This window comes from Triticum aestivum, chromosome 5D, assembly GCF_018294505.1.
Source record: "Triticum aestivum cultivar Chinese Spring chromosome 5D, IWGSC CS RefSeq v2.1, whole genome shotgun sequence".
In the NCBI taxonomy this organism is placed as follows: Eukaryota; Viridiplantae; Streptophyta; class Magnoliopsida; order Poales; family Poaceae; genus Triticum; species Triticum aestivum.
Window position 1 is genome coordinate 486499284 of NC_057808.1, and position 23947 is coordinate 486523230.

The window sequence follows — 23947 nt, forward strand, 5'->3', positions numbered from 1 at the left end:
GTGCTATGGAAAATTTCAGACAAATGACCACGGAAATTTGCATGCTCCTAGCACACTCGAGCATCCTTGGTGCTAAAAATTCAGATTATTTTTCTATTTATCTACCAAATTTACTTTTCATGAGGAGTAGATTGGATTATCGATTGCGATGATGTGTATTTATATTGTGATATCAAATCATGTAACATAAAATGAGGCAATCTTAGAAGTAACTTTAAGCACACCGAAGTCATTTAGGGGGTAATTAAGAATTTCAGATGTTGGAGTATATTGGAGTCATAGACTCCTGGGATCACATAATACTATAACTGTTTTGTAGATAACTTTTGTCTTAATATATTGCAGTCGGACACTCTCCTACTGTTTTGTTACTTCAAAAAAGGATTACATATTATTGCTCATAATATAACAGCAGAGTTTATTGAAGTGATTTACAAAACTCACTAAGGATCCCAAGTTATGATGCAGACCCATTAAGTATCTGCAGATGTTACATGAAATAAAAATGACTGTATTTTCCTCCGAAAATGCAACGATGCCGAGTACATGAACAATTGTTGCCTCAAAGACAAAATCTGATGGTCTACCCAAATTTTGTCTTGCCTTGTAAGTCCGTATGAAATTCGAGCTGAATAAAGCCTGGAATTTCTTGCATGGTATTGTTGTCACACATTGAATCGGAAGAGCATGACATCTCCTTCCTGCACAATATACTCCTTCCCTTCCAACCTCATCTGCAGTCATAGAGAGGGAAAGAAATAAAGAAATTTCCTTGTGTGCTTCATCTCTAAAACTTAGCTAGTATTTATTCATATAAGTGCACATATTGTTACCACTCCCTTCTCCCTTGCTGCTCCAAGAGTACCCGCCGCAACAAAATCATCGTAAGATACCTGAGTCATGGTATGTGACCGTTGTGAAATTATTAAAATTAACACCAGAAAATAATGGTACAGTACATGAAAAGAACCTGAAACTATCTCATTACTAGCACAGTACCCTGATACTTACAGTTTCAGCTCTAATGAAGCCTTTCTGGAAGTCGCTATGAATAACTCCGGCTGCTTGAGGTGCAGTCATGCCTGTAACAATAACATCCAAGACAAAACATAGTCAAAACTTTGTGCCCACGGTGCAAAAAGATGAAGGCAGTTCCTACAGTAATTGAAATAATACAGTAACAGAATTGTGAGAATGTGAATAAAACCTGCAATAATGGTCCAAGCTTTTGTTTCCTGACAAAAGGAAAAAAAGGATTTGAAAGTTAGGATCAATAGCTGAAGAACAAAGTGTCTTGACAGCAGAAGAGATTCACCTGCTCTCCGGTAGTGAAATAAGTTCTTAGTCCCAAAAGGTTATACGTTGCTTTTACCAAGTTGCCTAGCCCACTTTCGGCAACATCAAGAGAATTTAGGTATTCAACTCTCTCTTCCAGTGGTAGTTCAGACAGTTCAGCCTCAACCTGGTGCACTCACAATTTCATTAGCTTACATAGATAATAGATCAGGTGAAATTGTCTAATGCCTAGGTCGATGCATATGGTATCACTTATCACAAACCTGAGCTGATATTGTAACCATGCCAGATTTCAGCTCTGATGCTAGTTTGGCCACCTCTTGGACATGGGGATTTTTATCAGGGTCGGCAAGATCAGACTCTGTTACATTAGCAACATAAATGACTGGCTTCATAGTGAGCAGATAAAGATGTTGTATAGCTTCTTTCTCATGGTCAGGCAAATCAACAGATCTTGCAGGCTTTCCATCCATAAGTGCATCCAGAATTTTTTCTAAGCCCGACCTTTCTGCTCCTTCCTGAGTAGTGAAAACTGGAATCAAGAACAAAACCTATCAAATAATGGTAGAGTTTGTGAATATAACTTACCTTAACTTTTACTTGTGGATCCTTAGTTTTGCTCTTTTTAAGCTTATCCAATCTCTTCTCTATCTGCAGTTTTTTTTACAAAACTGTCTTGGTTAAGATATGAACATAAAGAAAAAAATAAATCCCACATGCTACTAAGCAAGGATAGCAGAACTTTTCATTATATTACCTGTTCCAGATCACAAAATATGAGTTCTAAGTTAATCACATCAATATCTGACTTGGGATCAACTTTTCCATTCACGTGAACAATATCATCATCTTCAAAACATCGCACAACCTGAAAATCCAATGAAGAAAAGATTGGTGCTAAGTCAATCCTTAGAACCCCAACAACCAATAGCCTATTATGTTTTTCAAACTGGAAGTGCAAGCAAAAGAAGGCAATCATTGGATGTTCAAACATAGTACAACCGCTGAACTGAAGGTAAAGGAACATCTATTGGAGAATTATAGTGATTCAAACTCTGCAAAATAAGAGGATACCAACAGAATGGTATGCAGCAGTTGAGAAACATGGGAATGCAGCTACTGAAAAATGCCTGAGAGCACAAATATATATACTACAAAGTCAGCAAACTTACCTGGAGTATAGAATCCACTTCACGGATGTTTGAAAGAAATTGATTTCCCAGTCCCTGAAGTCAACAACCAGGTAAACATTTTCATATATAAACTAGTGAAAACAATCATCGACATGTTCTGTGCTGCGCTCGGAATAAAACGAAGGCAACCGCTACCTCTCCTTTGCTCGCTCCTTTGACGAGGCCTGCAATGTCGACAAGCTCAATGGACGTCGGGACCGTCTGCTTGGACTTGCTTAACTTCGAGAGCACGTCCAAGCGAGGATCGGGAATAGCCACGACGCCGGTGTTTGGGTTTATGGTGCAGAAGGGAAAGTTTGCAGCTTGGGCCTTCCCATTTTCAACCTAATAGCATTGAGAAACGAACTCACATTTTGTTTTTGCGATAAATACATGCCAATTGCGTCTCAAAATCGCGAGACATAGAAACCATTCCATGAAGCAATCATTGTTGCAAGAACATAAATTATGCAGTGAGCGTGAACCAAGTTCAAAGATATTAACCATTTCAACCTTTTGACAGTATCACCTCTAAGCGGCAAAACATCGAACAGTTCAAATGCAGTGACATTGCCCCTACACGCACGATTCATCTGCTTGAATGACCAGTGCACTAATCGAAAGGCGTTGCTCTAGGAGCGAGAATTCATTGCCCCCGGCTACCTCGAGCTCTCGACGAGATGACATCCTTGTCACGGACAGGAGCATTTTTAATTTTCAAGCGGCGGGTTCTGTCTGTGCTCAATCGGTGACTTACAATGGCGTTGAAGAGGGTGGACTTGCCGACGTTGGGCAGGCCGACGATGCCGGCGCGGAGGCTCATGCTAATCTTCGCGTTGCGGCCCGAGGAGTACCGCCGCGCGCCCCCGCCGCCGCCGACGACGCCCCGGCTCCGCTGCCAGCGCAGGAGGAGCGCCGAGGAGGCGCGAGAGGAGGGCAACGGCAAGGGCGTCGTCGCCGGCACGGCGGGCGTCCGCGTGAACCCCACGAACGCCGAGCCGAGCGCGCGGGACATCGTCGCCATGGGCGCCCGCCGAGAAGAGCAGTCGCCGCCGGCGCAGGAGCGTACGGCGAGAGAGGCACGAGGGACTAGCCCGAGATAGAACGATAGAACGATGGATGGCACGTGAGCGCCACGTGAGAGTTCAAGTCCATAACACAATTTTCTGCCTCGTTTCCCTCCTTGCCTCCTCGCCTCGCCGGCGCTGCCATGCGCCGCCGCGTCCTCCTCCGCCTCAGGCCACCGGCGCGGCGATGCCTCTGCGCGGCGCTCTCGACCGCGGCCTCGACGACGGCGGCCGCGCCCAGCGCGTACCGCCTGCTGGCCCTCCTCCGCGGCTGCGTGGCCCCGCCGCACCTCCCGCTGGGCCTCCGCATCCACGCGCGCGCCGTCACCTCGGGCCTCCTCGCGGCCGCCGACGGGCCGGCGGCCGCGCTCCAGACGCGCCTCATCGGCATGTACGTCCTCGCGCGGCGCTTCCGGGACGCCGTCGCGGTGTTCTCCTCGCTCCCGCGCGCCGCCGCCGCGTCGGCGCTCCCCTGGAACTGGCTCATCCGCGGGCTCACCATGGCCGGGCACCACCGCTTCGCCGTGCTCTTCTACGTCAAGATGTGGGCCCACCCGTCCGCGCCGCGGCCGGACGGCCACACCCTCCCCTACGTCGTCAAGTCGTGCGCCGCGCTCGGCGCGCTCGCCCTCGGCCGCCTCGTGCACCGCACCGCGCGGGCGCTCGGGCTCGACCGCGACATGTACGTCGGGAGCGCGCTCATCAAGATGTACGCGGACGCCGGCCTCCTCGGGGGCGCGCGCGAGGTGTTCGACGGAATGGCCGAGCGGGACTGCGTCCTGTGGAACGTGATGATGGACGGGTACGTCAAGGGCGGCGACGTGGCCAGCGCGGTGGGGCTGTTCGGAGCCATGAGGGCGTCCCGCTGCGACCCCAACTTCGCGACCCTGGCGTGCTTTCTGTCTGTGTGCGCCACGGAGACTGACTTGCTCTCTGGGTTGCAGCTCCACACCCTGGCGGTGAAGTATGGGCTAGAGCCAGAGGTCGCCGTGGCTAACACGTTGGTGTCAATGTATGCCAAATGCCAGTGCTTGGATGATGCGTGGAGGCTGTTTGACCTGATGCCACGAGACGATTTGGTAACCTGGAACGGGATGATATCTGGGTGCGTTCAGAACGGGCTTGTCGACGATGCGTTGAGATTGTTCTGTGACATGCAGAAGAGTGGTCTTCAGCCTGATTCAGTTACACTGGCGAGCTTGTTACCAGCTTTGACTGATTTGAATGGTTTCAAGCAGGGGAAGGAGATACATGGCTACATTGTCAGGAACTGTGTGCATTTGGATGTCTTCTTGGTGAGTGCTTTGGTGGACATATATTTCAAGTGCAGGGATGTGAGGATGGCACAGAATGTCTTTGATGCTACAAAGACCATCGATGTGGTTATTGGTAGCACAATGATCTCGGGTTATGTTCTTAATGGGATGAGTGAAGCGGCAGTGAAAATGTTTCGTTACCTCTTGGAAGTGGGCATCAAACCAAATGCCGTCATGGTAGCTAGCACGTTGCCAGCATGTGCTTGCATGGCTGCTATGAAGCTTGGTCAGGAGCTCCATGGGTATGTTCTGAAAAATGCATATGAAGGAAGGTGTTATGTGGAGAGTGCATTAATGGACATGTATGCGAAATGTGGTAGACTTGACCTTAGCCATTATATCTTCTCTAAGATGTCTGCTAAGGATGAGGTGACATGGAACTCGATGATTTCAAGCTTTGCACAGAATGGGGAACCTGAAGAAGCTCTTGAGCTGTTTCGTCAAATGAGTATGGAAGGAGTGAAGTACAGCAATGTGACTATATCTTCCATCCTATCAGCATGTGCAGGCTTACCAGCTATATATTATGGAAAGGAGATCCATGGTATCATCATAAAGGGTCCCATAAGAGCAGATGTGTTTGCTGAGAGTGCTCTCATAGATATGTATGGCAAATGTGGGAACTTAGAATTGGCTTTTCGTGTTTTTGAATTCATGCCTGAGAAGAATGAAGTGTCATGGAATAGTATAATCTCTGCCTACGGGGCTCATGGCCTTGTTGAAGAGTCGGTGAGTTTATTATGCCGCATGCAAGAGGAAGGATTCAACGCAGACCATGTAACATTCCTTGCTTTGATATCTGCTTGTGCTCACGCTGGGCAGGTTCAAGAAGGACTCCGACTTTTTAAATGCATGACTGAGGAATATCAGATTGCACCTCGAGTGGAACACTTAGCTTGCATGGTTGACTTATATAGCCGGGCTGGGAAGTTGGATAAAGCCATGCAATTTATTGCTGACATGCCTTTCAAGCCGGATGCTGGCATTTGGGGTGCTCTTCTCCACGCTTGCCGTGTGCATCGCGATGTTGAACTTGCAGAGATTGCTTCTCAAGAACTATTCAAGTTGGATCCTCATAATTCAGGTTATTATGTGCTCATGTCCAATATCAATGCTGTTGCTGGACGGTGGGATGGTGTCTCAAAAATGAGAAGATTGATGAAGGATAAGAAAGTTCAGAAGATACCTGGTTACAGCTGGGTAGATGTTAATAATACCAGCCATTTATTTGTTGCAGCAGACAAAAGCCATCCTGACTCTGAAGATATTTACATGTCTTTGAAGAGCCTTCTTCTAGAATTAAAACATGAAGGTTACGTTCCCAGGCCAGACATATGTTATACCACGCAACCAGACAACACCACCCAGGTTCAGCAATGATTTCTCTGCAGATTATTTTATTCAGCATGCATTTTCATAGTTCAAACCCTTGTTCAACCATTGCTTTTCTTTGTTCTTACCACCTTCTGTAACTAAAATGATACAAAAATGAACTATCTGGACAAGGTACCACTGTATTGCTGATCCATCCATGTCCAACTTCATGAGACACAGGAATCAGGATCAGTTATACTATCATTGCTAATGAGGTGATAACACATTACATTTTTTCCTTTAATTTAATATAGTTTGCAGGTTAGTCAAAAATATCGTTCTGGTATATCTTTTTTCTTCTTCTCGAACATGCACCCAAATGCATGCCATTGTATTAAATTAAAGGAGTCGAAGAACTAAGAACCAAAGCCGACCAAAACCCAAAACTGTACAGTTAGCCTACTGCAAGCAGGGTGCTGGTGTAGGGCCGTTCTTGTATAATGTATATAATGCCTCTCTGTTACTGCGTATCTCCTGGCAAGGGATTGCAGAAAAGCCATTTTAATATGGTATAGTTGTTTAGTGATTTGCTTGCTTGTTTTGTTCTGTTGCTATGTTGCTGTAGAAGGCAAGGTTGGGCGATTTGGAAGACTGTTCCATGCAGTTAGTTCTATTGTCTTCTCCATTGCAATTGAGAGTATACTAATGTTCTTTTCTTACTGTAGGTAATGGCAATTTGATTGTGATTTATCCCAGTGGAATCTGATATTCTAATGGTAATAAAAGGAGAATTCGTTTTTGTACAAATTGTTGCATAGAGCAAAGCAAAGCTTCTAATGCAGTACGATTCCATGTTTCCATGTGAAGAAGTGGCGAGTTGACTTGCTTGTGCATTAGCTGAACCCTAAACGCTCAATTCGTAATGCAGTAAGAACAGGCCCCTTTTGTTTTGTTTGTTTTCTGGTTAACTTTTTTATCATCCTTTGCAAAGATATGATAGTTGTAAGAAAAAACCTATTCTCATTTTCTCCTTTTTGTTTAACTATGAGTTCTAATTCCTAACACTGTACTTTTCCACAGAAATTCAAATGGCCATGGAATGTATCTTGTCCATCTTGGCCATGTATCACCTGTACATAGGCGCGGTCTGATCAGCAAAGTTTATATAATTCTTTGAAGGGTCAAACTCTCAATGCTGACAGTTTATTCCTTGTACTGTGTAAGTTCTGCAAGCTAACTTGTATGGCTTTTCCGTCTTGAACCTGGACAACATTATTCTATTTCTGCACCATAATGTTCTAGAAGCTATTTGTGTAATTTCTTGGAAAGTTTTGTCCGGTGAAAAGAAAATCTAAAAGTGCTATCCAGATGGATAAATAGCTATTGGTGTATAGATTGTGCTAAAGTTAATCACTTTTGTCCAATGACATGAACAAAAAAAGCATCTAATTCTGTTGGTTCTGAGTTGCGTGCTTCTGCCCTCTACACAATTTTTTGGTCATTACGTAAGCATAGTTATGCAGGTTGACAGGCCTGTCAAAACCATGAGAACACGCGAGATTCAACATTTTCACAGCAGCTTGGCATGCTTATGAAACAAGATTGTGCAGCACAACAAGGTTAACAATGAAATGTGCGTGACCTGTTGAGTCAGTCGATCATTTTAACTGATCTGAAGGTAATTTTATCGTTTCTCCCTACTGTTATGTGTACACCTTACAAACAAGTCTTATATCATTGAATTGATCGCCATATATGCTTGAATTCATGTCACAGGGCTTTGGATCTAGAACAGAGGACCCCTGGGTGGTATGGCTTGGAGATATCCAATAGGTCTGTTCAAATCTTGACAAAAAATACTATTGTTTCATGACTATGGAAATTCACATTTGCTCTTCAGATGTTCCTGAACGGAATATGGAAGCTAATTGGTTCGTCATATATTTGTTTTTTATGGGTTGTTGAGTTCATACTTCATAGCTGATATGAAATCAGTTGCAGAAAAATAACTCAAATACATAATACATTTGACATCAGCCGATGTTTTGGTCCATAACTAGAACTTTGCAATAACAATCTTGCAGGCTCAAGTTTGGCATGGTTAATCTCAAGGTCACTTTACATATAATAAACCACGCTTTCTTAACTCTTACAAATTCTTGTAAGAGAATCTGAACTCATATCTCATCATCCAATATTTTCAGATCATTTGGAAGCTTCTCGCGCCGTATCTGCGCAAGACTCTGGGGATTTCTTGTCGCGTCCAGCATCCTATCCAAGAACTGAACGAACCGGCGATCCTCGTGAGCAACCTGTGGGTCTGAAAACCTAGCGAGGTTATCTTGATCCTGCACCATTACCAGCAAAAAGCATCGATAAATAGACGGTCTCTCCAACCGAAGCAACAGACACATTGGTACTAGCCATCCTCCAGAAATGCAAGTGCTGTTTACTTGTTCAGAGGTATGCACAGGCTAGGTTTTTTTTTCATGGCTATGTCATCGTTCAAATTGAAACTGTAATAAAACACCGAGCAATCTTGCATTTATTCGTGTAGACCAAGAAAACCTTCAGCCGTTATACATAAAAAAAAAAATCATGTTGATTTGGCGGAGAAATGGGTCCATGAGCATCCATTGCTTTGCCCATGAGCCAAGTTGCAGGAAGAGACCCTGCATCCATCCATTCCTGGGAGAAATTTGTGGGTAAAGTAAAGAAGGGCGAACCTTGCTTGCGCTGCCCGCGCCGGCTTGCTCACACGCGCTGCTGCAGAATGATGGATGGCTCGCCGGAGAAACCAGACGACGCAGCCCCTCCCCACGGCCGAACAGCTGCAGCCGACGGTCGCCGCCGGCGAGACGGCAGATGGAATGGATCCTCCTGAGCAGCATCTCCGACGCCATGCCTGTTCCCCTCTCCTCTAGCTTTCCCCTGCTCCAAGTACTTGGGTGGGAACAGAATAGAGCCGTCCAAGGTGTACTAGTAGCAGCAGCACCAGTACGCAAGGTATCGCATCATCTTGGCTGGTCGCGGAGGGCGTCGGTGGGTGACCTCGTTTGAACCGACCGGGTCCTACGGACCGTTGACCGGTAGTACAACGTTAGTTTGAAACCTGAGTAGATTTTTTTCTAGAAAAGTTTTTCTAGAAGAGTTGAAACTTAGGTGGAAGTGGAACGCGTTTGGCCTCTTCGCTGATCACTTTTGTTTCCAGTCCGCGGACCAAGTAATCAGGGCTCTTACTTGGGCGAAAACGAGGTAGCGACCATCTACAGTAGGATTAAGCGTGGCTTCCAATCCAAGTTAAGTCCACAGGCTTAGTTAGCCATGGTTGATCGCAGCCATGCATTCCTTTGTGTGCACGGCTGGGTCAGAGACGGTCCATTGCAATACGCAAGTCACAGTAGTAGTGAAAGCGTAGAGGTTTTAGCTGGAAAAAAGATGCCTCAAGCCGGGCCATACTTTACTTGGCCCGCTGGCCAGGCCAGCCGCTTCTCTTGGAACTGGAAGATGCCCTCACAAAACTCTCATCACATGGCCAACTTACATAAACATGTGATTTAGATTCTCCAGGGTGCTTGCAGAGTCTGCACATCTGTGGATATACTCGTACATCCGGAGGGGAAAACTTTGGAGTTTGGACATGCCACACAGAATTTTACCGACAGAAAAAAAAAGCTTTCGCGCGGTTGATTCGGTTGCATTTTTCAGCCGACCAGCAGCAGATTCTCCTGTCGAAATGCAGGAGAAATGGTTGCTCTGCAACTCAATTGTAGCTTTATGTGTTTGGTATCACCGATGACTTCCGATCCAAGACCTGAACTTCCCCTTTCGACGCGATGACAGCATACGGCCTGCATGCAACAGATTGCAATGTCTTAGGCACTGCACTGTGTAACCACACACGGGCTGCTTTCTTGGTATAAGAGCTTTTCTTTCTTTCTTGAAACATGCTGGTTAATAACTAGATTTTACTATATAGTTTGTCTAGGTTGAGAAACTCACGTAGTGTTGCAAATTATCCCATGCTCCACAACGCCAACAATTTTCTCCAAGCCTTCCGCTACCTTTCCTGCAAGGTGACCAAGGCAAACCAGCTAAACCTCCATTGGAGAAATAGTTACTGAATTATCATGTCGAATTTAGATCCTCAAAGAGTGGCAAGCTTCCATTTATACATACCAAGATCCTGGATGGGGGTTGTGAAGATAACATCAAGTACGTGATGGCCCTCCTTGGTAACCAGGGGAAAGTCGCCTCCTGATGGACCGGCAGTTCCAATGGATGGCCTCCTCCAAACCTTCAGGCAATGGTATCAGTCAAAAGGTTTTTTATTTTCTTTTGCCGGGTCGGCACGGACAGGTTTCAGGTTCAGAAGTCTAGTATAAATAATTATCAGATTGATGGGTGGTGTGCACCTCTGCGTCACCTAGGAACAGATCATCAATCTCTTCAGCGGTGTCAATCCAGTTTCCCTGAAATGATCTGCTCCTCTCTTAATGAACATCACACAAAACTGATCTGGTATCTGGTGGCAGAAGGTAGAGATTGCTTACACTTTTGACCAAAACTGGAATGGAACCCTCTATGCCATTCACATATTTGTCGTTGTCAATGATAAAGGCAACCTTGTCAGCCGATTTAACAATACCCTGTGGATCCAGACCAATCAAGAGTTGCATATAGGAAGATGAGATAATCATATAGTAATTGACATAACAGAAGTATCTGCACTGAACACAAGCAAATAGTTATATATAGAGTATTTTTTTTTTCAGAAAACAGCGACAGTTCCATTTTGATGAACTTATTACTAAGATGCATGCTTGTTCGACTTTTCAGGAAACAAAAGGACAAGTGATAATTTAGACAGACACAAGTCAGGGAGCCTGAATGGGTTTAAGCAGTTTCCGAAGAGCTGGCTTAACAAATTTCTGAAGAGTTGCGCTAACCTTCTCTTGTATGAAAGAAGGCTGTCCGCTTTCGGTTTTCCCGCGCCCGATGACAGCAGCGAGTGTGCCCTCTTCAATTACATCAGCATCAGCGAAAGCAAAATCAATCTATACGTCAGTGAGCATGGTTTCAGCCAAAATTCTTTTCTTTCCTGCCTGCAGGATTTACAATGGTGACAAGAGAATAGAGCTTACTTGGGCGCCTTCCTCGTGGTTGCCGACCTTTATCCCTGCTTTCTCTGCCTCACTTGCACAGATCACAGACCTGGCTGATCAACCCCAACAACCGATTAGACGCAACCGATGATCAGAGTGAGCGAATGCACGAGGGATTTCAGATGTTCAGGATGCAAGTAAAGCTCATGTGGCACAGATGAACCACGGAGTGGCAGTGAAGCAATTGCAACGCTTACGAGGGTATGCCGACAATGCCGGTCAGCGAGCCTCGCCGGAGGCGCGTGCCGAGGTACTGGACGGCGAGCCCCGACGCGGCGCCGGATCCGAGCCCGACCACCATGCCGCTCTTCACGAACTCGTCCACCTGAATCAATGCCGCATAACATGAGGTAAGTGCCTCAGCATTCAGACGAAGCCGGCGGGCGGAAGAGTCAGCAAGTGTCTCCCTTATTACCGTGAGCTTGGCGGCGTCGAAGAGGCGGACGACATCGGCGTCGGCGGCGGCCGCGCAGGCCACCGAACGTCGCCCCTGGAGACACCGAGCGGCGTGGCGCTGCCGCGGCCGCGGTCGCCGGCACAGGGGGACCCGCGCGTGCGAGCTTGCCGCGATGCTTGCTCTGGCGACTGCCTCCATGGAGACGAGCGGCGAATACGGGGGCTGCCTCTCTGCTCGAGCGTCAGCTTTGCCGGTGCAGCCTAGCGGTTTCGAGACCTGCCACACAGTTTGGGTAAGCACCAGCGCTTCAGAGGATAAGGAGTGTGACAGCGCACGAGCAGCGCGACAAATTCCAAGTGAATAAGATGTGTTGGGACTTGGGAACCCATGTTTTTCTCTGTTCTGCCCACTCCAAAAAAATTGTGAAGTTATCTGTTTTTTTTATAGATTTTCATCGTGGTATAATGATACTTTTGTTATCCTCAGTTTCAAGAGATAACTGTAAAAACGTGTCACGTGTTAATTAGTAGGTGCTATTGAGCGAAAGTGTCACTCTAATCTCGAGCGCAAATGCACCCGCATGGACACTAAATTCCAAAAAAATTGCAAAAATATATTAAAAGACATCTGATTTTTTTGGATGAACATCAACAAGTTCTCCAACATCCTGCAAAATTTCTCCACTAATATATATATATATATATATTGAGGTTTGTGCCAAAAAATGTGTGCTCCAAAATGTGTCTTTTCGAGCCTTGAATTTTGTTTTTTTTATGTGCAGGCCTCCTCGGATGTCATTTCAAGGTGAAATTTGCATGATGTCAGAAAATGTTCATCCACAAAAATATTCAGATGTTTTTTTTATTTTTTTACTATTTTTCGTAATGTACTATTCATGCAGGTGCATTTGTGCTTGAGATTAGATTATCCATGTCCGTTATTGAGTAGTTTTTTTTTTGTTTGCGGAATCTTTAGCAATTAGTACTTGTATGTCTTTGTGTTGTACTCTTCAAGTCAAGCGTGCCTTACATCTTAGCCATTATTGCTGCTGCCACATGGGCGACAACATCAACGAACCCTAGAAACCACTGTCATCTACCTCATGCGGCAGCCTATATGTACAACTTTGAACTTTTACATGTTCCGGTTCATATGGGAAAGTGCATTTAATAGGTCTAATATATGTCATCTACCAGCTGCATCTTGCTCTAAATACACTTCTATATATAACAATGAAACTACTACTCATGTATACATCAGAAGCGCCCCTTGTGAATGGTTCAAACTATGTGATCATTTAAGCTCTATCATTCTAGTACATGTTAGTTTGTTCGAATAGACCACCAAAACAAGACCATACTCGAACATGGAATTTACATCACTTGAGGTTGTCAGTGGAAGCGCCATATATTGGCATGATGCACAAGGTGCGCGTTGTAACATATATAGACAAGTTAACCGTTTTATAAGTTACTCGGAATAAGTGGTCTCAGGAAAATAACTATCATAGTTTGGTCTTTGGAGACATCAAGTTTGTCGCGCTTCACTTCTTTTAGTTTCTCTATGGCAGATGTAAGTTTTTCTCTCCAATTTCCCAGGCCGTTTTGACCTTTGGTTTACCCCCCCCCCCCCCCCAATCCCCTGCAAGTAGTATAGATATTTCTGCTAGTTTTTTTTGTTACATCTTCTCCCGTACGTGACTTCTGATCTATTTTCTTTCTACCAATCCTTGACTTCTCATTGACTGGTGCACTGCAGATTAGACTTCGACCCTGTGTCCCTGTGTATCATGACATTACTGGCGTCATAAACTTTGCTTCAGTCGTTATTTCTTTGAACCACGGGGCTTGTAATAAAATTGCCCATTCCTTGGCGGCAATGGGAGTGGGGACGCATGGACCTAGGCTACTATGACAAGAAGGTGTGCCCGATGATGTTATAGTGTTGGTGCTAATGGAATCAAGAGTTCCATCTAAGAAAACAAATTCTTGAACTTCCACTATGTCTAAACATTTCATTTAAATCATTTCTATTGATGATTTGTTTCATACCGATAACGATTTTTGTTGCGCTGGATTTGTCGGCTGGACGACCATGGAAGTACTGTACACTAGGCAAGAGAAATCTAGACATTGTGTCGGTCACCATACATGGTGGTTGTGCAGGTGTCCTTTCACGGTGTACCTTGATGTTGTCTTCATCCATCCACACTCTATGGATCCATCAAATGATTGGAGGGTCATTTTTAGGATTAGTTCACAGATGCAGGTGGCGGGGTGGCCCCATAGGATTTTTGACACTGTAGCAGTGCAATGCTAGCGTGCACTGCATGACTAATCTTTTCGAATCTGGTAAAAGCGGCAGGGAGCTTCTTCGATCACCTTGGCTTTGCCATACAACCACACATCAGCTTTCCTACGTTGGTTGGGCCGAGCGGTTGTTGACATTTTTTGACACATCAGCTTTCATTGGTTGGATCTGACAACTATAAGTCGTGTGTCATTGACTATGTGTTGGTTGTCTTGGATATTAGTATGCCTCTGCTGAAATCTAGCCTTCAGTTGTTGGATCAGGAAGATGGTAGTGAGGCGAACTCAGACAGTAAAATCATGTGTTCCGCCTTCAGTGACTGGTTCAAGAGATGCTGGTGTGCTGGTGTTGATACCTTGTTGAATGTGTTGTCTTGGTGCCCTGACCCATATACTAAATGTGTTGCCTCTTTTTAGTGGTTTAAATTTAGTAATGAATTGCAAGATTAACATGCTGTCGTGTAATCGGTGGTCTGCTTAAGCGATGATAACCGAATTTTTTTTTTGCATGTTGTTTTTGGCCTAGCGTCCTGAGCTTCGCATGAATAAAATGAGTTATGTTTATCAAATGATTCTAAGGCTGGTATAATGATACTTACGCGGTGTAAAAGTGTATACAAGTCGTTATTAATATTTGGTCACACTGGCTTGTATCTAGTGAGTGATGTAGAAGCATATTTCACTCAAGATAGACACAGCTTGGCCCCGACCTTGGACACCATGATGGTAGGTTAAAAAAAAATGAGTAAAATAAGAGCATCTACAGTCGGACTTGGCAAATCCGGTCCCTCAAACCCGCGGACGCGTCCGGCCACGTTTGCAGCTCATAAACTTCTACAACTAAAACGATATAAACATTGATGAGGAGGGGGGCCGGAATCACCACTTCCTCGCCGGGCCTTTGCCCTTCCGGGTGCCGGCGCAGCTGTAGGCGTCCGCGTCTGGTGGAGGATCTTGGTCGTCGGACGACGAGGTGCATCTGTCACCGCCGTCGGAGTCGGAGTCTGAGAGGACAATGAGCACCTTCATCCGACGGACCGCCCTGTCCTGCTCCCGCTTCAGCCTTGCGACCCGAGCCTTCTCCGGTGCTGCCTCCTTCGCCTCGAGGTCCAAGTGCTCAATGGCTAGCCGGAGCGCCTTGCCGTTCTTTCGTCGGAGGCGGCGAGCGCCCGTCTCCGCCGCGGCGGCGGTGCGCGGACTGCTCTGCCGCCTCCCTCTCCCGTGCACGCTGCCTCTTGCGGCGTGCAGTGCGCGCCTCCGACTCCGGAGTGCGCGTGCGGGCCCGGCGCTGGCCGCATGCAGGAGCGGCCGAGGGGGGGGGGGGAGGAGACGACGCGGGGCTAGCGCAGACTGTGCTGACCGGGCCTCGCTGCGCGCGGGCCGAGAAGGTCTAGCACCGACGTCCGTGCTGCGCCGACGCGGGAGGTGCGGCGACGCTCCAGATCCGGAGCTGCCGCCGGTCTCCACCTTGGACCGCTCCAGCGCAATGTGAAGGGCCATCTCCTCCTCGTAGTCGAGCTCCGAGCCAGAGTCGCTGCCGGAGCTGCTCATGGTGGTGGATGGGATCGGAACCGGAGAGGGAGAGGAGTGGATGGACGGAGCGAGAGAGGGAGAGAGTGAGCTAGGGTTTGAGGTCACCGCCCGGATTGTGATTTTTTGTGGGGTCCGTGGTGGGCCGGACCTGTCAGGTGGACGCGCCCGGGCGTGCCCGAGCAGCCCCATATCCGCCCTATATTTGGGTTGGATGTGAGGGGTGCCGGTCAGCCCGGGCGTTTGAGGCCCGTTTGAGAGGTCTGATTGGATCAAATTTTTGTGACCGGTCATTGACCGGACAGTCTGCCCATGCGTTTGAGACGGGTATGAGAGGCCCGGCTGTAGATGCTCTAAGAGGCTGAGTTCTTCTACTTGTCACCTATCATGGTTAATAATTGCACGGTACTTAGAGCCATCAACATGGCAGGGAGAGACTTGAAAGTAACTTTGCCATGTGCAAAGCTTTATTACCTCGGTTCCTTGACCAAGTAGTATAAATAAAGTAGCATGATCTTTGTATTTCCCTATCTAAAGGTCAGTTCACACACGGACACACGCATGCACACAATGTTGTGAGTCTTAATTAAGCCCATACCTCCTAGATTCTTTGTTTGCCGAGTGTCTTGAAGATAAAATTATTTTGCTGATGCGAATGTGGTGCATGCAAGCACTACTTTGAAATGAGTGGCATCGTGAAAACATCTTCTACATCTTAGGTTGACAAGGCATGGATGGCTTACCTGGCTGGATCCATCAAGGTGAAACATAGCCTCGGTAAAGCGCTCAAAACCAATTTGCATGGACGTGCATCGGCTTCTTCCTCATAAGATGCGTCCCACATCAGCTCTCCCGGCGCTGTCATGGCTCTGGAAGATGCACACGGTGACTGTCGCACTCATTGCATTCGGCATCCCAACATTCTATATTCTTATTGAACTTAATAACAGTATTCACAAGGCCACTTGGCCCTTCCGGCACTGTCATGGCTCTGGAAGATGCACGCGGTGACTGTGGCACTGTCATGGAGTGATTTCTCTAACTTTTTTTCCGGGTTGAGTGATTTCCCGACTTCCCGAATCGGGTGCATTTCTATTAGTACATTTTACACATGTTTAGAATTTGTGTTTAGATTAATAATTGTGTAATACAGATCCATATAAACTTGTAGGATTTTTTTGAAGGTTTTTGAAACTTTAAAATGTAATTTTTAAATTATTCATAATAAAATGCTCCCATGCACACCCGTGCTTCAAAAATAGGCTTTCCTCGTACACCCGTTCTCAAAAGTTTTAAATAGGGTATTTATGTCCATCTATATAAATCGAAAGAGTTAAGGAATTAATCCTCCAATATGGTTGCTCATGGGCGTATTACGCGCCCAACATGTGTATCCTCAGGGAGCTTCGATGCCGAGTCCTTCCAGCAAGCGACTCAAGACGGGATTGCAAAGCAGCGTCGAGTGACCGTACCGGCGATGTGAGGATCTAGCGCCGATCTGACATCAAGATAAGGGAACTGACACCAAATCGACTTTGCCTACCATCTATAAAAAATGCATACAACTCAATTATCATCTAGTCCTGCCTCATAATATAAAAGTGTTTTTGACACTAATGTAGTGTAAAAAACGCTCTAAAATTATGAGACGGAGGGAGTATCAAATATGCTCACTCTCTACAACTATCAAATATGTTCAGTCTCAATTACCATCTAACGAATATGCTCATTGTTTCATATCGCACACAAAAGCATGACAGAATTATCACTGCTCAATGCACACACAAGCATGATAAAAATTCAGAGTTTGTCGTCGATGTCGAGTTCAAAGGCGGACAACAAGGGGAGCAACAGAGAGCGCAGACAACGTCGATGTCAAAACACTGCAGGAGCATTGGCCAGTGATAGTTCAGTCCGGAGGCGGCGGCTTGGACATGGACATGGAGGACGAACTAGGCAGCGGCAACCTGGAGATGGCCGGGGGCAACTGGCGACACAGGGCGAGCAGAGCATCGAGATAGGCGGCGGCTTGCCAAGGTCGTCCATGCACTACTAAGGAAAACCTTATACACAGAATCTTAGTAGCGCTTGATAAAATGAAGCGCTACTGCTACTTAGTAGTAGCGCGTGGAAGTAAAAGACGCTACTGCTATCCTGTTAGCAGTAGCGCGTTTTAGCAAAACGCGCTGCTGCTATGTTTGAACTGGGCGCACATGGCTAGCCCCACTTAGCAGCAGTGCGTATACTTACCCAGCGCTACTGCTATTCTCCATAGTAGTAGCGATTTTCTCTAACCCGCGCTGCTACTACCCCTAACTTATCGTCCCCGCGCGGTCGACCCTCTCACTCTCCCTCTCACTCACTCTCCCCCGCAACCCCCGTCGTCCGCCGCCGCCGCCGTTCCTCGACCACCGTCGTCGACATCGCCGCGCCCGTCGTCCTGCTCCTCCGGAACTGAGGTAGTCCCTCCATCCCTCCTCCCCTCCCTCCTCCTCCCACCGCGCCCTCCTCCCTCCTCCTCCAGCCGCCCCTCCTCCCTCCTCCTTCGGCCGCCCCCTCCTCCCTCCTCCGATCCCACCACCCTCCTCCCCCTCCTCCTCTCTCCTCCCTCCTCCTCCTCCCCCCTCCTCCTCCCTCCTCCCTACATCTCTATTTTTTCTGTAGTTTTCTTACTATTGTATTATGTAGTTTTTTATTGTTTTTAGTAAGTGTTTAATAGAATTAGTAAGAAAATTAATAGAACTAGTTGAACTAGTTTATTTTTAGTAAGAACTAGTTTATTTTTATTTATAGTAAATGCTTAGTTGAACTAGTTGAATTAATAGAGCTAGTTTATTTTTAGTAAGAAAATTTAGGTATATGAGATTTGATGATCTAATTAAAATTTTACTATAGAACTAGTTTATTTTTAGTAAGAAAATTAATAGAACTAGTTTATTTTGAACATGTCACATTTGTTGTTATTTTTTTTAGTTAAAGCAATTATTCCCGCATCGACGTCGACGATGCCTATCCCGCATCCTCGTCATCGACTCGGCGGAGGAGGCCTGCTTGATCAGAGGGGACATGTCTGGGACTGGGCTCCGTCGGGCTGGTACTAGGAGGCGCTACCTTCCGAGGGGCGCAGCTTGGTGAGGAGCCAGCCCGTCGTTAACCCGAACCTGCAACCGTGAGTACTCATCCAAAGTACTCGCAAGCAAGGAGCTACATTACATATGCATGGGTATATGTGTAAAGGGCCATATCGGTGGACTGAACTGCAGAATGCCAGAATAAGAGGGGGATAGCTAATCCTGTCGAAGACTACGCTTCAGGCCACCTCCATCTTGCAGCATGTAGAATAGAGTAGATGGTAAGTTCACCAAGTAGCATCGCATAGCATAAACCTCCCCGGCGATCCCCTCCTCGTCGCCCTGTTAGAGAGCGATCACCGGGTTATATCTGGCACTTGGAAGGGTGTGTTTTATTAAGTATCCGGTTCTAGTTGTCATAAGGTCAAGGTACAACTCCGGGTCGTCCTTTTACTGAGGGACACGGCTATTCGAATAGATAAACTTCCCTGCAGGGGTGCACCACATAACCCAACACGCTCGATCCCATTTGGCCGGACACACTTTCCTGGGTCATGCCCGGCCTCGGAAGATCAACACGTCGCAGCCCCACCTAGGCACAACAGAGAGGTCAGCACGGCGGTCTAAATCCTATGGCGCAGGGGTCTGGGCCCATCGCCTATTGCACACCTGCACGTTGCGAACGCGGCCGGAAGCAGACCTAGCCTAGCAGGCGTTCCAGTCCAATCCGGCGAGCGCCGCTCAGTCACTGACGTCAAGAAGGCTTCGGCTGATACCACGACGTCGAGTGCCCATAACTGTTCCCGCGTAGTTGGTTAGTGCGTATAGGCCAAATGGCCAGACTCAGATCAAATACTAAGAACTCGTTAAGCGTGTTAAGTATCCACGAACGCCGACCAAGGCCAGGCCTGTTGGAAATATGCCCTAGAGGCAATAATAAATGGTTATTATTATATTTCTTTGTTCATGGTAATTGTCTATTATTCATGCTATAATTGTATTGTCCGGAAATCGTAATACATGTGTGAATACATAGACCACAACCTGTCCCTAGTAAGCCTCTAGTTGACTAGCTCGTTGATCAACAGATAGTCATGGTTTCCTGACTATGAACATTGGATGTCATTGATAACGGGATCACATCATTAGGAGAATGATGTGATGGACAAGACCCAATCCTAAGCATAGCATAAAAGATCGTGTAGTTTCGTTTGCTAGAGCTTTTCCAATGTCAAGTATCTTTTCCTTAGACCATGAGATTGTGCAACTCCCGGATACCGTAGGAGTGCTTTGGGTGTGCCAAACGTCACAACGTAACTGGGTGACTATAAAGGTGCATTACGGGTATCTCCGAAAGTGTCTGTTGGGTTGGCACAGATCGAGACTGGGATTTGTCACTCCGTGTAAACGGAGAGGTATCTCTGGGCCCACTCGGTAATGCATCATCATAATGAGCTCAATGTGACTAAGGCGTTAGTCACGGGATCATGCATTGCGGTACGAGTAAAGAGACTTGCCGGTAACGAGATTGAACAAGGTATTGGGATACCGACGATCGAATCTCGGGCAAGTAACATACCGTTTGACAAAGGGAATTGCATACGGATTGATTGAATCCTCGACACCGTGGTTCATCCGATGATATCATCGTGGAACATGTGGGAGCCAACATGGGTATCCAGATCCCGCTGTTGGTTATTGACCGGAGAGGCGTCTCGGTCATGTCTGCATGTCTCCCGAACCCGTAGGGTCTACACACTTAAGGTCCGGTGACGCTAGGGTTGTAGAGATATATGTATGCGGAAACCCGAAAGTTGTTCGGAGTCCCGGATGAGATCCCGGACGTCACGAGAGGTTCCGGAATGGTCCGGAGGTAAAGATTTATATATGGGAAGTCTTATTTTGGTCGCCGGAAAAGTTTCGCGCTTTATCGGTATTGTACCGGGAGTGCCGAAAGGGGTCCGGGGGTCCACCAAGGGGGTCCACCAGCCCCGGGGGGCCACATGGGCTGTAAGGGGTGCGCCTTGGCCTATATGGGCCAAGGGCACCAGCCCCAAGAGGCCCATGCGCAAGAGATAAGAAAAAAGGGAGAGTCCTAAAGGGGGAAGGCACCTCCGAGGTGCCTTGGGGGGGAAGGACTCCCCCCTGGCCGCACCCTTCCTTGGAGGAAGGGGCAAGGCTGCGCCCCCCCTCTCCCTTGGCCCTATATATAGTGGGGGGAAGGGAGGGCAGCAACATCTAAGCCTTGGGCGCCTCCCTCCTCCCCTGCAACACCTCTCTCTCTCTCTCTCGCAGAAGCTTGCGAAGCCCTGGCCGGAGACCCGCTACATCCACCACCACGCCGTCGTGCTGTTGGATCTCCATCAACCTCTCCTCCCCCCTTGCTGGATCAAGAAGGAGGAGACGTCGCTGCACCGTACGTGTGTTGAACGCGGAGGTGTTATCCGTTCGGCACTCGGTCATCGGTGATTTGGATCACGGCGAGTACGACTCCGTCATCCACGTTCATTGGAACGCTTCCGCTCGCGATCTACAAGGGTATGTAGATCCACTCCTTTCCCCTCGTTGCTAGTAGACTCCATAGATGCATCTTGGTGAGCGTAGGAAATTTTTTTAAAATTATGCTACGATTCCCAACAGTGGCATCATGAGCCAGGTCTATGCGTAGTTACTATGCACGAGTAGAACACAAAGTAGTTGTGGGCGTTGAGTTTGCCAATTCTTCTTGCCGCTACTAGTCTTTTCTTGTTTCGGCGGCATTGTAGGATGAAGCGGCCCGGACCGACCTTACACGTACTCTTACGTGAGACGGGTTCCACTGACTGACATGCACAAGTTGCATAAGGTGGCTAGCGGGTGTCTGTCTCTCCTACTTTAGTCGGAACGGATTCGATGAAAAGGGTCCTTATGAAGGGTAAATAGAAATTGGCAAATCACGTTGTGGTCATACGTAGGTAAGAAACGTTCTTGCTAGAAACCTACAAACCACGTAAAAACTTGCAACAACAATTAGAGGACGTCTAACTTGTTTTTGCAGCAAGTGCTATGTGATGTGATATGGCCAGAAGATGTGATGAATGATATATATGATGTATGAGATTGATCATATTCTTGTAATAGGAATCACGACTTGCATGTCGATGAGTATGACAACCGGCAGGAGCCATAGGAGTTGTCTTTATTATTTTGTATGACCTGCGTGTCATTGAATAACGCCATGTAAATTACTTTACTTTGTTGCTAAACGCGTTAGCCATAGAAGTAGAAGTAATCGTTGGCGTGACGACTTCATGAAGACACAATGATGGAGATCATGATGATGGAGATCATGGTGTCATGCCGGTGACAAAGATGATCATGGTGCCCCGAAGATGGAGATCAAAGGAGCATAATGATATTGGCCATATCATGTCACTATTTGATTGCATGTGATGTTTATCATGTTTTTGCATCTTATTTGCTTAGAACGACGGTAGTAAGTAAGATGATCCCTTATAATAATTTCAAGAAAGTGTTCACCCTAACTGTGCACCGTTGCGAAGGTTTGTCGTTTCGAAGCACCACGTGATGATCGGGTGTGATAGATTCTTACGTTCGAATACAACGGGTGTTGACGAGCCTAGCATGTACAGACATGGCCTCGGAACACACGCAATACACTTAGGTTGACTTGACGAGCCTAGCATGTACAGACATGGCCTCGGAACACGGAGGACCGAAAGGTCGAGCATGAGTCGTATAGAAGATACGATCAACATGGAGATGTTCACCGATCTTGACTAGTCCGTCTCACGTGTTGATCGGACACGGCCTAGTTGAACTCGTATCATGTTTCACTTAGATGACTAGAGGGATGTCTATCTGAGTGGGAGTTCATAATCAGATGAACTTCATTATCATGAACATAGTCAAAAAGGTATTTGCAAATTATGTCATAGCTTGCGCTTTAGTTCTACTGATTAAGATATGTTCCTAGAGAAAATTTAGTTGAAAGTTGGTAGTAGCAATTATGCGGACTGGGTCCGTAAACTGAGGATTGTCCTCATTGCTGCACAGAAGGCTTATGTCCTTAATGCACCGCTCGGTGTGCTGAACCTCAGCGTCGTTTGTAGATGTTACGAAACATCTGACATACACGTTTTGATGACTACGTGATAGTTCAATGCGTATGCTACGGTTTAGAATTGTGGCACCAAAGACGTTTTTGAAACGTCGCAGAACATATGAGATGTTCCGAAGACTGAAATTGGGATTTCAGACTAGTGCCCATGTCAAGAGGTATGAGACCTCTGACAAGTTTCTTAAGCCTGCAAACTAAGGGAGAAAAGCTCAATCGTTGAGCGTGTGCTCAGATTGTCTGAGTGCCACAATCGCTTGAATCGAGTGGGAGTTAATCTCCCAGATGAGATAGTGATAGTTCTCCATAGTCACTGCCACCAAGCTAGTAGAGCTTCGTGATGAACTATAACATATCAAGGATAGTTATGATGATCCTTGAGCTATTCGCGATGTTTGACACCGCGAGAGTAGAAATCAAGAAGGAGCATCAATTGTTGATGGTTAGTAGAACCACTAGTTTAAGAAGGGCAAGGGCAAAAGGGATACTTCATGAAACAGCAAGTCGTTTGCTGCTCTAGTGAAGAATCCCAAGGTTGAACCCAAACCCGAGACTAAGTGCTTCTGTAATGAGAGGAACGGTCGCTGAAGCAGTACTACCCTAGATACTTGGTAGATGAGAAGGCAGGCAAGGTCGACAAAGTATATTGGATATACGTTATATGAATGTGTACTTTACTAGTACTCCTAGCAGCACCAGGGTATTAGATACTGGTTCGGTTGCTAAGTGTTAGTAACTCGAAATAAAAGCTGCGGAATAAATGGAGACTAGCTAAAGGTGAGATGACGATGTGCGTTGGAAGTGTTTCCAAGGTTGATGTGATCAAGCATCGCATGCTCCCTCTACTATCGAGATTTGGTGTTTGCGTTGAACATGATTGGATTATGTTTATCGCAAAACGGTTATTCATTTAAGGAGAATAATGGTTACTCTGTTTATTTGAATAATACCTTCAATGGTCTTGCACCTAAAATGAATCTCGATCGTAGTGATACACATGTTCATGCCAAAAAGATATAAGATAGTAATGATAGTACCACATACTTGTGGCACTGCCACTTGAGTCATATTGGTATAGAACGCATGAAGAAGCTCCATGTGGATGGATCTTTGGACTCACTCGTTTTGAAAAGATTGAGACATGCGAACCATGTCTATTGGTATATATGCATGAAGAAACTCCATGCAGATGG

The 23947-nt window shown here is 46.5% G+C and overlaps 4 protein-coding genes across 9 annotated transcripts; 1 reads left to right on the forward strand and 3 right to left on the reverse strand.

Annotated features, from left to right (window-relative positions):
- Positions 1-363: 363 nt before the first annotated feature.
- Positions 364-3602, reverse strand: LOC123123049 (ribosome-binding ATPase YchF). The gene is made up of 11 exons (XM_044543473.1): positions 3226-3602; positions 2625-2813; positions 2469-2522; positions 2054-2164; positions 1885-1947; positions 1560-1814; positions 1316-1462; positions 1208-1235; positions 1012-1082; positions 834-893; positions 364-734 (listed from the first exon to the last, which is right to left on the reverse strand). The coding sequence occupies exons 1-11, from the start codon at positions 3490-3492 to the stop codon at positions 666-668; spliced, it is 1314 nt and encodes a 437-aa protein (XP_044399408.1). The 5' UTR covers positions 3493-3602; the 3' UTR covers positions 364-665.
- Positions 3603-3612: 10 nt separating this feature from the next.
- Positions 3613-12402, forward strand: LOC123123047 (pentatricopeptide repeat-containing protein At4g21300). 6 transcript variants are annotated; one of them, XM_044543472.1, is made up of 8 exons: positions 3613-6219; positions 6891-6941; positions 7033-7092; positions 7246-7384; positions 7681-7843; positions 7942-7998; positions 8370-8628; positions 11005-12402. In XM_044543472.1, the coding sequence occupies exons 1-2, from the start codon at positions 3679-3681 to the stop codon at positions 6903-6905; spliced, it is 2556 nt and encodes an 851-aa protein (XP_044399407.1). In that variant the 5' UTR covers positions 3613-3678; the 3' UTR covers positions 6906-6941; positions 7033-7092; positions 7246-7384; positions 7681-7843; positions 7942-7998; positions 8370-8628; positions 11005-12402. The 6 variants fall into 6 exon arrangements, with proteins under 6 accessions (XP_044399407.1, XP_044399406.1, XP_044399405.1 ...); XM_044543471.1 differs by having other exon boundaries at positions 7689-7843; XM_044543470.1 differs by having other exon boundaries at positions 6891-7092; positions 7689-7843.
- Positions 8152-9430, reverse strand: LOC123123051 (uncharacterized). The gene is made up of 2 exons (XM_044543475.1): positions 8892-9430; positions 8152-8513 (listed from the first exon to the last, which is right to left on the reverse strand). Exons 1-2 carry the CDS (start codon positions 9066-9068, stop codon positions 8343-8345), a joined length of 348 nt encoding a protein of 115 aa, XP_044399410.1. The 5' UTR covers positions 9069-9430; the 3' UTR covers positions 8152-8342.
- Positions 9706-12024, reverse strand: LOC123123050 (probable ribose-5-phosphate isomerase 4, chloroplastic). The gene is made up of 9 exons (XM_044543474.1): positions 11746-12024; positions 11528-11655; positions 11310-11379; positions 11115-11222; positions 10719-10814; positions 10581-10637; positions 10345-10462; positions 10168-10234; positions 9706-10016 (listed from the first exon to the last, which is right to left on the reverse strand). The coding sequence occupies exons 1-9, from the start codon at positions 11923-11925 to the stop codon at positions 9941-9943; spliced, it is 900 nt and encodes a 299-aa protein (XP_044399409.1). The 5' UTR covers positions 11926-12024; the 3' UTR covers positions 9706-9940.
- Positions 12403-23947: the final 11545 nt, after the last annotated feature.

Excerpts from the sequence above, each read along its gene's own strand:
- LOC123123049 (XM_044543473.1), bottom strand. The coding sequence starts at position 3,492 with ATGGCGACGATGTCCCGCGCGCTCGGCTCGGCGTTCGTGGGGTTCACG. Across the intron at positions 2,165-2,468 it reads AAGTGGATTCTATACTCCAG|GTTGTGCGATGTTTTGAAGA; the intron begins GTAAGTTTGCTG and ends TTGGATTTTCAG. Across the intron at positions 1,815-1,884 it reads ATCCACAAGTAAAAGTTAAG|GAAGGAGCAGAAAGGTCGGG; the intron begins GTAAGTTATATT and ends TTCACTACTCAG.
- LOC123123050 (XM_044543474.1), bottom strand. The coding sequence starts at position 11,925 with ATGGAGGCAGTCGCCAGAGCAAGCATCGCGGCAAGCTCGCACGCGCGG. Across the intron at positions 10,463-10,580 it reads TGTTCCTAGGTGACGCAGAG|GTTTGGAGGAGGCCATCCAT; the intron begins GTGCACACCACC and ends CATTGCCTGAAG. Across the intron at positions 10,235-10,344 it reads AACCCCCATCCAGGATCTTG|GAAAGGTAGCGGAAGGCTTG; the intron begins GTATGTATAAAT and ends GTCACCTTGCAG.
- LOC123123047 (XM_044543468.1), top strand. The coding sequence starts at position 3,679 with ATGCGCCGCCGCGTCCTCCTCCGCCTCAGGCCACCGGCGCGGCGATGC. Across the intron at positions 6,220-6,983 it reads AACCAGACAACACCACCCAG|AGCAAAGCAAAGCTTCTAAT; the intron begins GTTCAGCAATGA and ends ATTGTTGCATAG.
- LOC123123051 (XM_044543475.1), bottom strand. The coding sequence starts at position 9,068 with ATGGCGTCGGAGATGCTGCTCAGGAGGATCCATTCCATCTGCCGTCTC. Across the intron at positions 8,514-8,891 it reads GCGCGGGCAGCGCAAGCAAG|GATCAAGATAACCTCGCTAG; the intron begins GTTCGCCCTTCT and ends GTAATGGTGCAG.